Consider the following 14,990-nt stretch of genomic DNA (forward strand, 5'->3'; position numbering starts at 1 on the left):
TGGCATTGTGCAGTGTGTAGTCCACATGACTATAAGTATCTCTACTGGAATTGTCTATACTTGTTGCTTCCAATTTTTCTCCTTCCATTTTATGTTGACTCCAACTACAATTAGGCTTTTACCCCACTAATCCACTAAAATTGCTCTTATCCAAATGTAAGCAAATATTTTCCATAAAGGGCCAGCTAGAAAATATTTTAGGCTTTGTGGGCTATACAGTCTCTCTTATGTAATCTTATTTTTACAACACTTCAAAAACACATAAACCATTCTTAGTTCGTGGGCTATAAAAACAAAAACTAAAAACAGGATGTCATCATGGGGTGAATTTGGCCTGTAGTCTATAGTTTCCTGACCCCAGCAATATCACCAAATAGCTCAGATGGTCAATTTCTAGTCCTCGCCTTACTTGATATTTATGCACATAATTCGATTTACATATTGATCACACTCCTTCTTGAAAGATGTTATTCACTTCGCTTCCAAGGCATTACTCATACTCTCCTAGATTTCCCATCATCTTGCAGATCATTCTTACTCGTCTTCTTTACTAGTTCTTCAATTTCCTGACTTTTTACACTAGAATGCCCCTAGGTTCAGTCTTGAGTTCTCTTCTTCTCTCAATCCATTCTCATCCCTTGGTGAGCATATCCATTCTCACCCATCCCTCTAGTTGGTTAGGCTATCAGCTAATTCTGTTGGTTCTGCCTTCCAAATACAGCTTACCCTTGAACAACATGGGCTTGAACTGCACAGGTCCACTTAAAAGTGGATTTTTTTCCAATAAATACTGTAAATGTATTTTCTCTTCCTTATGATATTCTTAATTAACATGTTCTTTTCTCCTGCTTACTTGATTGTAAGAATACAGTATATAAATACATACACAAAATATGTATAAATCGACCATTTATGTTTTTAGTAAGGCTTTAGTCAGCAGAAGGCTATTAACAGTTAAATTTTTTTAGGGTCAAAAGTTACACGCTGATATTTCAACTGTGTGGGGGTTAGCACCCCTAACTTCTGTGTTGTTCACAGGTCAACTGTATACCCAAAAGCTGACCACTTCTATTGCTGCCAATCTGGGTCATGCCAAACCATCTCTTAACCAGGATCATAGCTGTGATCTCCAAATTGGTCACATCATTTCTTCTACTTTTGCCTTCTTTAGTCTATCCAAAATACCAAAGAGGATCTAGATAAAAACTAAGTCAGACCATGTCACTCATCCACTTAAAATTCCAGTATAGTTTCCCATTTAACTCAGAATAAAATCCAATATCCTTAAAATGGCCTACAAACCTGAACATGATTTAGCCAGCATGTTTTCAGCTGGACCTCATCTACTTCTCTTCACACCATTTGCTAGCCTGCTCAGCCTTGCTCCAATGCCTGCCACTTTGATTTTCTTCAAATATGCAAAACATAAGGCCTGTTGCTCCCTGCTGCTCCCTAGACCTGGACTGTTCATATGACAAATATACTACTCACAAAAATTAGAGGATATTTCAAAATGAATATGAAGCAATAGAATATCCCCTAATTTTTGTGAGCAGTATATCATCAAAGCTCACTTTTCTAATTCTTTCAGGTCTTTATTTAAATATCACCTCCTAGCGAAGCTTTCTTCACTAGGACACAACACAAAACACAACACTGTTCTGTTCCTATGACAGTGACATAACCCAAATTTTGGTGTAAGTTGAAACACACTCTAGCCTAAGTCACTTACCTATCCTAACACAGATGTAAAGTCATAATCTAGAATATAAAAACACAACTGAGCCACAAAAAAAGGAAAAGGACATAAATATATAGGCCACGATAAAGGCCAAAAACTCGCCAAAAAAAGCAACACATAAACAGAACACTTGTGTTTTTAAACAGTTCAAAATGGTGTAATTAAGCGTACTGGGGGACACCAACTCCCTCACTCATATCTGCGGTACTGAATATTCTTCTGCCACACGCAACCAAGTATGTAAGCCGAAACATTCACATCTCAATTTTTAAAGTCTTTATGGGAGTGAGCATCGTAAACTCAAAACATCGTTATGTCAAGACTGCCGTAACCCTAAGGACCGTCTGTAACTGCAAATCTTCTACCACCAATCTCCAGTTCCCTTTTCTAATACATTTTTCCATAGAATGAATATCATTATATATATCCTATATGTAATGCTTCTTTAATGACTATTTACCTATATGAATTAAGACATTTTTGTGCATTTTCTTTGACTTATCCCCAGAATCTTGAATAGGACACAGAGTAGGGGTTCAACATTTCTTTAATAATAAATAAAACTATTAATCACTCTATAAGAGATGGTCCCACCAAAAGCCACTTCAAGAATAATCTCAGAAGTCTTAGAAAAAACCTTATCTCAGTTTTACCTAAGTATCAGGCTAACCAGCAGTAAGTCAAATATTTCTTATAGGAGACAAAGAAAAGTACAAGTAATTTGGTAATACATATGGGCAACATTTTTTTAAATGCTTACTCTTTGACCCATTCTGAAGCACACAATCCATGGAAATAATCCAAAATATAGGAAAAACTATATGCATAAAAATCAGAATTTAAAAAACATGAATTAAATGTCTTAACAGTGAACGACTGAGTAAAATATGGCACATAACTTTAATAAAAATAATGTTCATGAAATCCATTATTCTGTTTTAAAGGCTATACTGACTCCATTTTGCCTCTAAGACAAATCAGGCAACTTTCTCTACATCCTTCACCCTAATATTTTATCATCTCCTCTTAATCTAAAATAATCTTTACTTTAGGCACAGTTTATCAGCCCTCAACCCTCTCAAATTCCCTAATTTCTGAAGACTCTAAAATCTTAGTTATGTGCCCTCTTAGGTACTCTGATGCTTTTCCATAATTTATAATAACCACTCCATTAGTGATATTTTTCTCTTAAAAGAATGAATACCTATCACCTGGCATAGTACCTGATCTTAAGTAGGCAAATACAAGCAGAAATGAACTAAGTGATGTTACATAAATACTTACAATGCTACTAAAAACTAACAATAGGTTTTGGGGAATTGTATGATCTATTTTTGTTTTCCTTTGAAACTTTCCAAGATTATCTGCGTGTATATGTGTAAGTTTTATAATGGAAAAGAAAATATACTAATGTACACATATACTGAGTCACAACATAGTAATAGCACTGTGGTACTAAAAAATTCTTGCTTATAAAACTAGTTCCTCAAACTTTTATTTCTTCTTCTGTCAAAATGTGTAAAACCAAAAAAAGACAAGTATTATGTGAGAAGCTAGTCCTGTTACCTGAGTGGAGTTAGATAGTTGGTTTTTCCACGGCTCCTCTGCGCTGCTGGTCAGGTTTGTGCGGTTATGAGGTAGAGTGAGTGCGTTTCGTTGCGGGTAAGGCACGTTTCCATTACTTCCACTTCCTGTTATGTGATTATTGCCTATCAAAATAGTGTCTGTACTTCCCAGCGTTCTTGATGTGCTACAGGCAACATGGCCTGCAGAAAAGGGTCCATTAGCCAAAGGCTGCCCAGGGCAGGCAGGGCGGATTCCAGGCTGAGAGACGCTAGGCACTCTGGTCAGAGCAAGCTGTGGCTGCTGGCCAGAGACTGAGTTTGTAGGCAGTGATGAGTCAGCTGTTGGCCCATTAGGAATTCCAGTAGATCGTACCTGTGCAACTCCTGCTTGTCTCATCTGTCGAAAAACAAACAAACAAAAAAAATAAATGCTGCTTATGTGGTCCATGGGCAAAGAAAGAATCAGAATATGAAGGTGTATAACCAGCTGATCTCTGATTTTACCCTAACATTTAATTTCTCTAGGTGGAAATATACACACCTTAAAACAAGAAATTGTCTTTGTTCATATTTAGATTAGCTTCCTCAGAAAAGCAGAAATTGGTTTTATTTTTAATAAACACCCTTTTAGTAACAACAAAAGATAGCAGCTGAATATTATGGAAAACAACTCTGAAATTTGTCTTTTCCCCAATCACAAAATAGGGGAATCTCAAAAATTTCATTCTATTAAATTTATATACCACTTTAAATTAAAACAGCACTACAGAAACCCACCTCAGTTTAGGATGGATAGCCTATTAAGTAGTAAATAAACCTTTAGAATATATACAAAATAGCATGTCAACAAATAATAAAATACCAAGTCTTGTGTTCAAAATCAAATCTCTAGCTTTCTTTTTCCCTAACAGTATCTGTCCATTATTAGTATTACAAGAAGCACAGATTACTAAATTCCACATATACTGGGAGAAAGTAAAAGTAGGCATGAATATGCTCTAAAATGATGTTCCAGTTAATAAAAATATTCAAAATGCTACCAAATTTTAGGGAAAAAAAGCTATACACACTTGGTGTTGCTGCATTAAGACAAACTGACTTTCCAGCTGTTCCAGCATCAGTTTCTGTGCTGGATTTAAATTATTTCTATTTGCACGAAGCTGTTCCAAGTGCTAGAAGAAGAAGAAAAGAAGAAAAAAGAATATAGTCAAAGACATATCTAAGAGACAAGCTCAAGCTCACTATTCTGAGCAGTCATTCCCTGAAATGACTAGATAAACTCAGAATCGCTTTCTAGTCAAAGACACTAATTACTGATGAATAGCAATCAACCCCAAGATGAAGCCTTTTAAGAAGTTTGAGAAAGTTAAGAAAGAAATAAACATTCAAACAAAACAGATACAGAGAATAGATTGGTGGTTACCAGAGGGGAAGAGGTTGGGGGATTAAAATGGGAGAAGAGGGCCAATGGTGAAAGACAACTAGATTTTTGGTAGCGATCACTTTGTGCATACAGATGTGCAATTACCTGGTTGTACGCCTGAGACATATCATGTTATATATTAATTTTACCTCAAATAAAAAAGTGATAAAAAAATAAATATTCATTTGAAGGTTTACTGCAATGTGAGCTCTGAAATAAACAGGCACAAAGTTTTTATCCTTTATTAAAAGAATTTTTCAGTATTTACACAAAATTCTTTAAGCTTAAAAATGCACTGTGACAAACACACTCAAAGCAGCACTGTTTAGAATAGGATAAGTTTGAAGACAACCTGTCTGTCCAAAACTAGTGATGTACTTATACAAAGGTGTGACATCTACATAAAGAGGTATGCTGTAGCTATAAAAGAACAAGGAAATTCTGTATATATTGACATAAAAAGGTCTGCAAAAGATATTAACAGTATATACAGCAGTCTACCATTTGTGCAAAAAAGGGGAGAAAAATAATATAATATATGAGAGAAGGGGGACGCATATTTTCTTATACGTGCACGACATATCTCTGGAAAGATAAACTAACACTGGCTGTCTGTTAAGAGGGCAACTGAATGATTAGGGCCAGGAGTAGAAAGAGAATTTACTCTATATTCCATATATTCATACTGATGCAGTCTAAACCATTTGAATATACCCATTTAAAAATAAATGAAAACAAGAATGAATTACTTCTATTAATCTGGTAAGTGTGAGTTCATTTTACTTATGTGCATATTGAGTTTATTGTTATTCAACTTTAAGAATATTTTAAAAACTTAAAGCTTAATAGATCTCTTTTTTAACAGAAAAACAATCTTTCAAAAATATAACTTACAAAAAGCCCCCAAAAAACAAAAAAAAACCCCCCAAAAACCTAACTTACATACCTGTAATTTCTGTGGTGTTAAACTCCATGAATGAGTTTGCTGCTGTACTGGAGGATGTGACACTGCATTGCCACTACTCCAACTATCAGAAGTATTCTGAAGAAAATTGATTTAAAAAAAGAAGAAGAATTTAAAACCATTTGGTGAAATCTATAGAGTTAATAATAATGACTAATGAAGGCCAAATGACCATGATTGGAATATTTACATATAAAAGATGTTATGATATTAAGTTCTTTAAAAAACAACTTTACATGCATAGTAACTTTGGAAAACCACAAATTTAAATAATATTGATTCTTTAATAAGCCACCCCAAAAGGCCCACCCCTAAACTATTGCCCAAATGGCTAACCTAAATATCACACTGTCCACTAGATCCAACATTAAGTTTATTTCAGTGTCAGTAGAAAGTGATAATGAAAAGTGTGCTGCAATCTTAACGGTAGGGAGATGAAGAAAATGATTTGTTGAATGCAAATTTATCCCTACTTTCTATACAGGGTGAGGCAAAAGTAGGTTTACAACTGTAAGTACATGAAACAGTTCATTCTTGTATTATTACTTGTTAATAATTGTTATTTTTCATACAAACAACTAACTGTAAACCTACTTTTGCCCCACCCTGTAACTGATATGATACTAAGAATTTAGAATGGAAAATCTTAAAACTTTCACTCTTTGATGTCCACAGATTTAAAATAAAGGACAGGAGATGTTCAAACTGCACAAGTTCAGGGCAGTTGGAAGTTTCTTTCTTGACAGGATTTTCTATTTCTCTAAAATATATACCTTTGTTGGACTAGATGTTCTTTTCCTCTTGGCAGGACTGGACAGGTCATCTACTTGGCTAGAAGGAATCATGTGTAGTGGCAAGGATTGCTGTGAAATTGGTGTTTGACTGAGGCCTAATACAGGTTCAGTATTTGGATGATGAGGTTTACATGCCTAAGAATCACAGAAGGAAGACAAAAATAGGGTTCTATATATTCTTAATTCATTCCTTCAAATTATAAAACTCTACAAGCTGCATACGTTTCAAAGCTATGTGGACATCGCTTATTACAATTATTGAAAATCAAAATCAAATGAATCATCAATGGAGGAATGTGTACCTTCCTTTGAAAAACTTGCATTAAAAATTAAACAAACCACTGCAGCATTATTTTAAGAAATCTTCAAAATCATGAAAATGCACAAAGGTTCTAAATTGGCACCCCAAAATTTCTTCCCATATCAGAGGGAGCTTTACTTTGATCTAGATTCCCTTCACAATTAAATTAAAAGGCTTTTCATTAATAAAAGCCTCCTGTGCTTAGTAAAATATACTTGACCACTACAGATTGAAAAGAACCCTTAAAGCTGGGCACCTGCAGAACATAACCCAACTTCTCACCTGCTGTGCTGTGTTCATGGCACCCTGCCTGGAGGTAAGCTCTGCGGGGATTGGTAGGCTCCACGCCTCCTCAATACTAGGAAGTAATTTATTTTTATTCTGTAGACTACCTTGTGGAAGGTTACACAACTGAGCCTAGGAAAAATTATGTAAAAAGCAAATTTAACACAAGCCTACTTGAGTAAGAGCAAGTCCACTAAATCTTCCTAAATGCTATAACTAATTGTTTGCTTGTTTTTTAAAGAAAATAGATTCTTAATTTGGGGTTTCAGAAAGATACTAAGTATAAAGAGGGTAACCGAAATATAAACCTTTGTGAGAATTAAAACAAAACTGAACTCTGTTTTTAGAGTTCTCATAGCTGTCTTCTCATGAAACTCCAAGCAAGAGTGAAAGACAGTGTTCACGTTCTTTCCTCTAAAATGCTATGACAACTTAAAAATGTAGACAGTACATAGAAAAAAGTTATGCAAACTAATATGCATCAGCAGAGTAAATGTGCAAAAAAGTATCTTTTAAAATACTGCATATCTTACTAAAAATAAAATGTAAAATAATATTACAAGCTATGGTACATTTACAAATTATGGAAGCCAATTATAGACATCAAAACAACTAGACAAACTTTCCAGCCACCCTCCTACTGCCTGAGTGTTATGGGAAAAGGTACCTTAAAAAAAAAAAAACTATTATTTAAAAATTTTACCTGTAAATACTTAATTCGTGCTGCAAGTGCAGAGGTATTACTACAACTTTTGCTTCTGGTTGCATTTAAGTAGCATTTAATGGCATCCTGAGGCTGGTTGCAGGATTCGTAGAGTGTGCCTAGGTCCATCCAGGCTGCTGCATGGCCATGGTCCAATTGTACAGCACAAATATAGGCCTGTAAAGCATCCATAGGCTGATTTTGCTGCTGATACAGCACACTAGGAAAGAGAAATTCAAGAAGAAAAAAAAAGAAGTTAATAAAGAACTGCTTAGCTTCATAACATGATATAAATGACAAACTAGATTATATGTGATGAAACTGTCTTTGTGAATCAATTACAATAATACCATTATGTTTATACAAAATCTTACCCTATTGAACACCATGTATCTGCACTTGCTTCAGATTTATCAATAGACTGCCTGTAAGATATAAAGGCATCCTGAACTTTCCCAATACTTGAATAGCACCTGAGAGAAAAAGGGGGAGGGGGGGGGCCAAAAATTTCCATTAATACAATTGATTTGCTAAAAGGATGGACTGTAAGTCAAAGCAAATGAAAGACCTAATAAGCTAAAATATTTATGTCGTTGTGTATATGACAATTATAATGTATACTATGATTAATCCTTCAATAAACTATAGTCTATCTTATAGGTGCTAAAGCATGCTGTGGGAACAAACACTATTAAAATAATTATAATCATATCACTTCAACATTTATAATGCTGGGAGATGTAAACATACATGCACCACTCATTACTTAAATAACTTGATCTCTGGTTTTCTAAACAGTAATACTATAAAGTTAAAGGCTAAGAAAAACATTCTATGCTGTTAAGACTTGCTGAATCAGATTTCAATTCTCCTTTCCCAAATAATAACAATGAGGGCAATAATTCTTTAATTTGTAAAAATTACAAACATAAGACATAGTTAGTATCAAGCTATCAAAAATAGTAGGATTACTTAGGTATAATTAAAGTTGCAAGGACCTCTCATTATTTTTAATGCAGATGTACCTAATGGATACACAGAATAGCAGCTGAAATTATAAATACGAAAATTATCTTCTTAGTGCTTGGCACAAAAGGAGGGGGGGATAAAGGTCCTTGTCTTCAAGGAGCACACAGTTTTAGTTGAGAAAGACATGTTATAAATGTCACAATGCCATATTAAATGGCTAGCACAGATAATAACTGGTTTGAGAAATTTAGGGTAGAAAATACCACATTACATGCTATAGGACTTAGGAAAGACAAGAAAGGGAAGAGTAAGAAGAGTAAGGGATCTGAATATGTGTACATTCATACTGTTTAGATCAGTAATTTCCGATTACTAGCCAGTATATGGCAATGTGGCCAAGCAAACAAAATCGAAAAACAAAATACACATACGTATATGTTTTCCATTAAACTAATTAATATCTGTACTATAACTGACTTATTTTAAAATACTATTGGCAGAGTAACAGCAATAAATTTTTTTAATATTTTTATTTGCCCAAACACCATGTTGTATTTTTTAACTGAATGTATTGGGGTACATTAATTAATAAAATCATAGAGGTTTCAGGTATACAATCCTGTAATACATCATCTGTATATTGTATTACAGTATTTCCCCTTGAATAAGATGCTTCCATATATAAGACACACCTTAATTTTGGGGCCTGAAATTGGGGGGGGAGGGTAAATTACATCAAGTTATTGAACTCAAATTTTATTCATCATAAAATTCATACAACTCCTCATCTACGCGAAAAAGTGGGAAATGCAAGTAAAAAAATCTACAACCACTGTATAATACGTACCCAGTTTTTAGACCCCAAATTTTTCAAAAAGGAGTGTGTCTTATACATGGGAAAATATGGTATGTGTTTACTACCCCAGTTTAGTCTCCTTTCATCACATTTTAATCCTCATAATTATTCTTTGAAATTTTAATGTAATCTGATTAATGTAATCAAAAAATCTGAGAACCACTGATGAAGACAGGGAAGATGAAAGAAGGCATTTCAAAATGTTGTTTGAACAGTGTGCACAGAACCTAATGTAAATGTAAGATAATATAGATACAAAAAGTAGAGAGTATTAAAACCAGCCTCAAAATACCCGGACGTTTGTTCTTCTGTCAAGGGGAATGGCATGATGACAGAACTTTATAGGAACACCGAAAGAAAAATAAATCATGGACAATATAAAAGGTGGCTATACTCACTGGTTTGGAACAGGCCAAAACGGGTTAAAATGATAGAAATGGCAAAACAAACAAACAAAAAAAAACACAAACACACAACAAGCAGGAGAAACAATTAACCAAAAAGCTAATGAAGACTTTGTGATGGGTTAAATAAGATATTCATGAGGGGTTTGGGAGGGGGGTACAAGTAGGGTTATAATTTAATTTTTAAGCCTGATTAAATGGACAGAAAAAAGGTGATATCGTTGGCAAAAATAAAAGAAGCTGATTTGAGGAAAAATATGATGAATGAGGTTTGAAACAGCCTGATTTTGACATGAAGGGAGGACATTAAAATGGGTAAAGAATAGGAGATGTGGTCCTTGGAGTGTAGAAATCTAGATTTGAAATTTATCCATGTGGAAGAGAGGCCATAAGAATACAGGGTATCTATTAAGGGAAAGGTAAAATAAGCCTAAGGAATCACTAATCTTGTACATTAAGCAATATAAGAAATGTTGGTGACTGCCTTGGCTAGACAGCTCAGTTGGTTAGAGCATTGTCCAAAAGCACAGAAGTTGCTGGTCCAAACCCCAGTCAGGACACATAAAGGAACAGATCAATGTTCCTGTCTCTTTCTAAAATCAGTAAAATAAACACTAAAAAAAGAAAGTCAGTGACAGAGACAAAGAAGTGTCAGAGAGCGTCTGCAAACTGTTTTTATAAAAGGAATACAGGAGAAGAGGTAATTAACAATGCCAAATGGACAAACACCACAAAAGAGAGGAAATGCTTAACAGATCATAGAAAACATGTTCTTTGCTGCTGTTGTTAAATCAAAGCCAAATCTCAGATTTATAGACAAATTTTTCTAACCTCTGGGAGGAGTAAGCAGTAATTCTCAAAACCAATGTTTTCATATTCCACTCCTACAAAGTGAAAATAAAAAAACCAATGTGGGCCCTGGCAGGTTGGCTCAGTGGTAGAGCATCCGCCTGGCATGTGGATGTCCTGGGGTTGATTCCCGGTCAGGGCACACAGGAGAAGTGCCCATCTGCTTCTCCACCCCTCACCTTCTCGCTTCTTTCTCCTCCTCTCCTGCAGCCATGGCTTGACTGGAGCGAGTTGGCCCCAGGTACTGAGGATGGCTCCATGGCCTCCGCCTGAGGCGCTAAAAAATGGTTCCAGTTACAATGAAGCAAAGGCCCCAGATGGGCAGAATATTGCCTTCTAACGGGCATGTCGGGTAGATTTCAGTTGGGGTGCATCTGGGAGTCTGTCTCAGCCTCCTCTCCTCTAATTAAATAGGTAGGTAGATGGATGGATAGATAGATAGATGGATAGATAGAAAGATAGATGGAGAGATGGATGGATGGATGGATGGATGGATGGATGGATGGATGGATGGATGGATGGATGGATGGATAGATGGATGGATAGATGATAAATTATAGACATTAGATAGATAGATAGATAGATAGATAGATAGATAGATAGATAGATAGATAGATAAAACCAATGTGCACAACACAGATGCCTCAGTCCAATTGCCAATCGGTTTTATTAGTTTTCTCTAATAAAATGGAACTAGGTGACCCTGAGACAAGTTTCTGTAATTAAAAAGCAGTTGGTGAACCTAGGCTCTAGTCCTTGTTCTCATTAGTTACCTTTGTGATTCTCATTGTCTTCCTCTGAACTCACCTTCTGTATCTGTAAACTGATAGGGTAAGGGTAAAGTAGGTGACCTCCCCAGTCCTGCCCAGCACCAGCATTCTATAGTTTTGTGATAATAGTCAAATGACCAGTACTGGTATAACAACATTAACACATTACACTTTTCATTATGATATAATCATGCTAAATGAGGAGCCAAGTTGATCTTCAACACAGACATGAATTCAGAGGTTAAGTAATAAAAAGTCTCAGAAATATTAGGGTCATCAAATCCCAAACTTGCTTAGTGACATTTGAGGTCTTCCTTCAAAGCTTTAAGAATTTCTAAAATATAATTTATTTGGATAAAAAAAGGTGAAGGGATTAAGAACTACAAATTGGTAGTCACAAAATAGTCCTGGGGATGTAAAGCACAGTCTAACGTGATAATCTTGAACCCCAAAACAATTTAAATTGTGATAAGTATCCATTATTTGAGAAGTCAGTAAGTGTACTGTATATCTGGAAAATTTTATCCAAAAAAGTTAAAATGAAAGCATCTCAATGATTTAAATTATAAAATCATCCTGACTGGTGGCACAGTGGACACAGCATCAACCTGGGACTCTGGAGGTCCCAGGTTCAAAACCCCAAGGTTGCGAGTTGAGCTGAAGGTTACTGGCTTAAACAAGGGGTCACTAGCTCAGCTGGAGCCACCCCCATACCCGCCCCATAAAAACGTGTATGAGAATAAATAAAATACTAAAAAGTGCCACAACTATGAGTTGATGCTTCTCATCTCTCTCCCTTCCTATCTTTCTCTCTTGCAAAAAAAAAAAAAAAAAAAAATTGTGTGTGTGTGTGTGTGTGTATATATATATATATACATACATATATATATATGTATGTATATATATATATAAAATTAGTTAATCAGTTAACTGGGGGGGAAAACTGTGGAATACTGTTCACTGAATTGAAAATTACAACATTACTAAAACAGTAATTTATATGTTTCATTATACATTAATTTTATATGCCTCAAATTTTTTAAAAATATCATACTAAAAGGACATCCATACTATTGTACTGTATTAACTAGTCAGCTTTACCTTAGTTCAAAAGGAAAATACTGTCTGGTACACATTCCTTTTATTTTATACTAAAAGAATTTTTCATATATAAATGTTAACATTAGAGGCAATAACTAGGCAACCCCAACTTTCCAGTACTAGACCTCTTTTCTAATCACTGGGTGTAGCCTCCCACTGCACTATTTCCAAATGCAAATGGTGTTTAATTAGTTCACTTACTTAACTGCCACTGTGCTAGGCAAGAAGATACAAAGATGGTAAGATCTAGTTTCTTTCCTAAAGATCTTTAGTGAAAGAGAAAGGCAAAGTTTTGATTTTCAAGCTTTATTCATGAGCAACCCAAATTAGACAGTTTTCCAAGCCTGAAAACAAATATACTTTGCTAAATATAAAAGAAAAACCAAACCATACAAAACAGTAAAATTTAATGTAATTATGTGGCAAACTCCAAGTAAAATATTCCTATAGAAAAAGCTTAAAATTAAAATAAAAAAGGATAATTTCAAAAGAAATCATAAAATTGATACTTTTAGAATGGGAAGGTACCTAACAGATCATTTAACCCAGAGCTTATCAATCCCAGCATTATTGATATTTTGGATCAGTTAATCTTTTACTGTAAAGGGCTGTCCCACTAGATAACAGTAGCATTCCCCCTAGTGATGATCAAAATGTCTCCAAACATATGAAATGTCCCCTATGAGGCAAAATAGCTCTCTTTAAGAACAAGTGATGTAATACAATCCTTTAATTTAATAGGTTAAAAGGAAACTGAAGCCTCAACATGGTAAACTGTACCATCCATGTTTCCACAAATAGTAGCCTAGTCTCTCAGCTCCTAGCATGTTGATCTTTCCACCATGCCATAAAAGCTAAAACCAATTGGGAAACAAATACAATCTATCAGATACATATACATATACATTTGTGTGTGGTTCCCATCACACACAAATATACATACATAAGGTATATTTTGGAAAATCACTAAGCACAATTCAGACATTCAAAGCACAGAGAAAAGTTTACAGACTTTCAGAAAACTATTTGTATTACAAGATACTTCTTTCCAACAACTCCAATAATGTATCTCCTTTCTCACAGAAACATTTCAAGTAGAACTATGATGAGAGCTATTTATCAAATATGTCCACGCTAAAATATGTACTATCATTAATCAAAATTATAAAAAGCAACGTTACACTGGCTACTGGTAGTCACCAGGCAGAATGAGAAATTCTCTGTTCTCTTAAATTGACATATTAAGAAAATACTACAAATCAGAAGGAAAGGCAGTTCAATACTTGAATAAAGAATTACTATCTGATAAGACTTTCAAAAAACCAGGAAGAATTCAAGTCAAATGAAAATCCAGTAAGCAAAATAAGAAATGTCCTGGTAGAACAGATTATGCTGTGAGAAAACCAACATTCAGCTTTCGTTTATTTTCTTAAGTTCCAAAAATCTTTGTTATATATTTAAAAGGGAAAATATAATAATCAGGTTATAAATACAAACTAACATTTTAAATCATAATTCAAGTCTCTTAACTGAAATAAACAAAAGCAAAATTTAGGTGTCTGATAAGTCTTACCTTCCGAGGAAATACCAGGACTGGCCAGAATTAGGATCTGCTTCCAAGGACTTTTGGAGATACTGAATAGCATAGTTTTCCTTGGTGGCTTTATCTCCCAAGAGATCTATAGTGTGATGCATCCAACCTATAGTAAATGATTAAAGATATTTAACTAAAGATTTAACCATTCTTCTATTACTAAGAATATTACCAGGCAGAAAACAACTAAAACTACTCTTTTCAGTCAATGAAGCCAATTAGTTCAGTGAACACAATCCCAAAATTTTGAACTACCAATTCTGGCCATATGAAAACCTGTTTCTCAAAGGAAGGTACAGTCAAAGCTATGAAGAACTTTTACTCCAGAGAAATTTCAAAAATTTTAAGGACTGACTTAACCCTTACAAAATATAGTTCCTAATTTGGTATCCAAAAAAACTCTAAGATATGAAAAAAAATATGTAAGACGTTAAATTTATTTCACTGTTGTACATAATAATTTATGTTCATTTAAGAATCTCCAAAACGGTGTATTAACCAAACATTTATTTCCAAGAAATAAATATAAGGCTATATAATCAATGGTACTCCAGAGTAAAAACCACAGATACCCTAATGTTATTGGCATTGGCCACATATATTCGCAACATACATAAAATAAATACTATAAAGTATTTGACAATTTAAAAAAAAACCCAAGGCTATAAGAA

At 34.5% G+C, this 14,990-nt stretch overlaps 1 protein-coding gene across 4 annotated transcripts in view; it reads right to left on the reverse strand.

Annotated features, from left to right (window-relative positions):
- The window catches only part of KDM6A (lysine demethylase 6A), a 255,335-nt gene that overhangs the window by 46,301 nt on the left and 194,044 nt on the right, over positions 1 to 14,990 (reverse strand). Inside the window, exons 10-17 of one of the 4 annotated variants that reach the window (XM_066357570.1) lie at positions 14,299 to 14,425; positions 8,151 to 8,249; positions 7,777 to 7,996; positions 7,071 to 7,205; positions 6,467 to 6,622; positions 5,676 to 5,771; positions 4,377 to 4,478; positions 3,308 to 3,703 (exon numbers count right to left, since the gene is read on the reverse strand). In XM_066357570.1, coding sequence (XP_066213667.1) covers positions 3,308 to 3,703; positions 4,377 to 4,478; positions 5,676 to 5,771; positions 6,467 to 6,622; positions 7,071 to 7,205; positions 7,777 to 7,996; positions 8,151 to 8,249; positions 14,299 to 14,425 — 1,331 coding nt within the window. The remainder of the gene's footprint in view (positions 1 to 3,307; positions 3,704 to 4,376; positions 4,479 to 5,675; positions 5,772 to 6,466; positions 6,623 to 7,070; positions 7,206 to 7,776; positions 7,997 to 8,150; positions 8,250 to 14,298; positions 14,426 to 14,990) is intronic. The other 3 variants (XM_066357571.1, XM_066357568.1, XM_066357569.1) reach the window with 3 other exon arrangements.

The sequence above is a fragment of the Saccopteryx leptura genome, chromosome X (assembly GCF_036850995.1).
Source record: "Saccopteryx leptura isolate mSacLep1 chromosome X, mSacLep1_pri_phased_curated, whole genome shotgun sequence".
Lineage (NCBI taxonomy): Eukaryota > Metazoa > Chordata > Mammalia > Chiroptera > Emballonuridae > Saccopteryx > Saccopteryx leptura.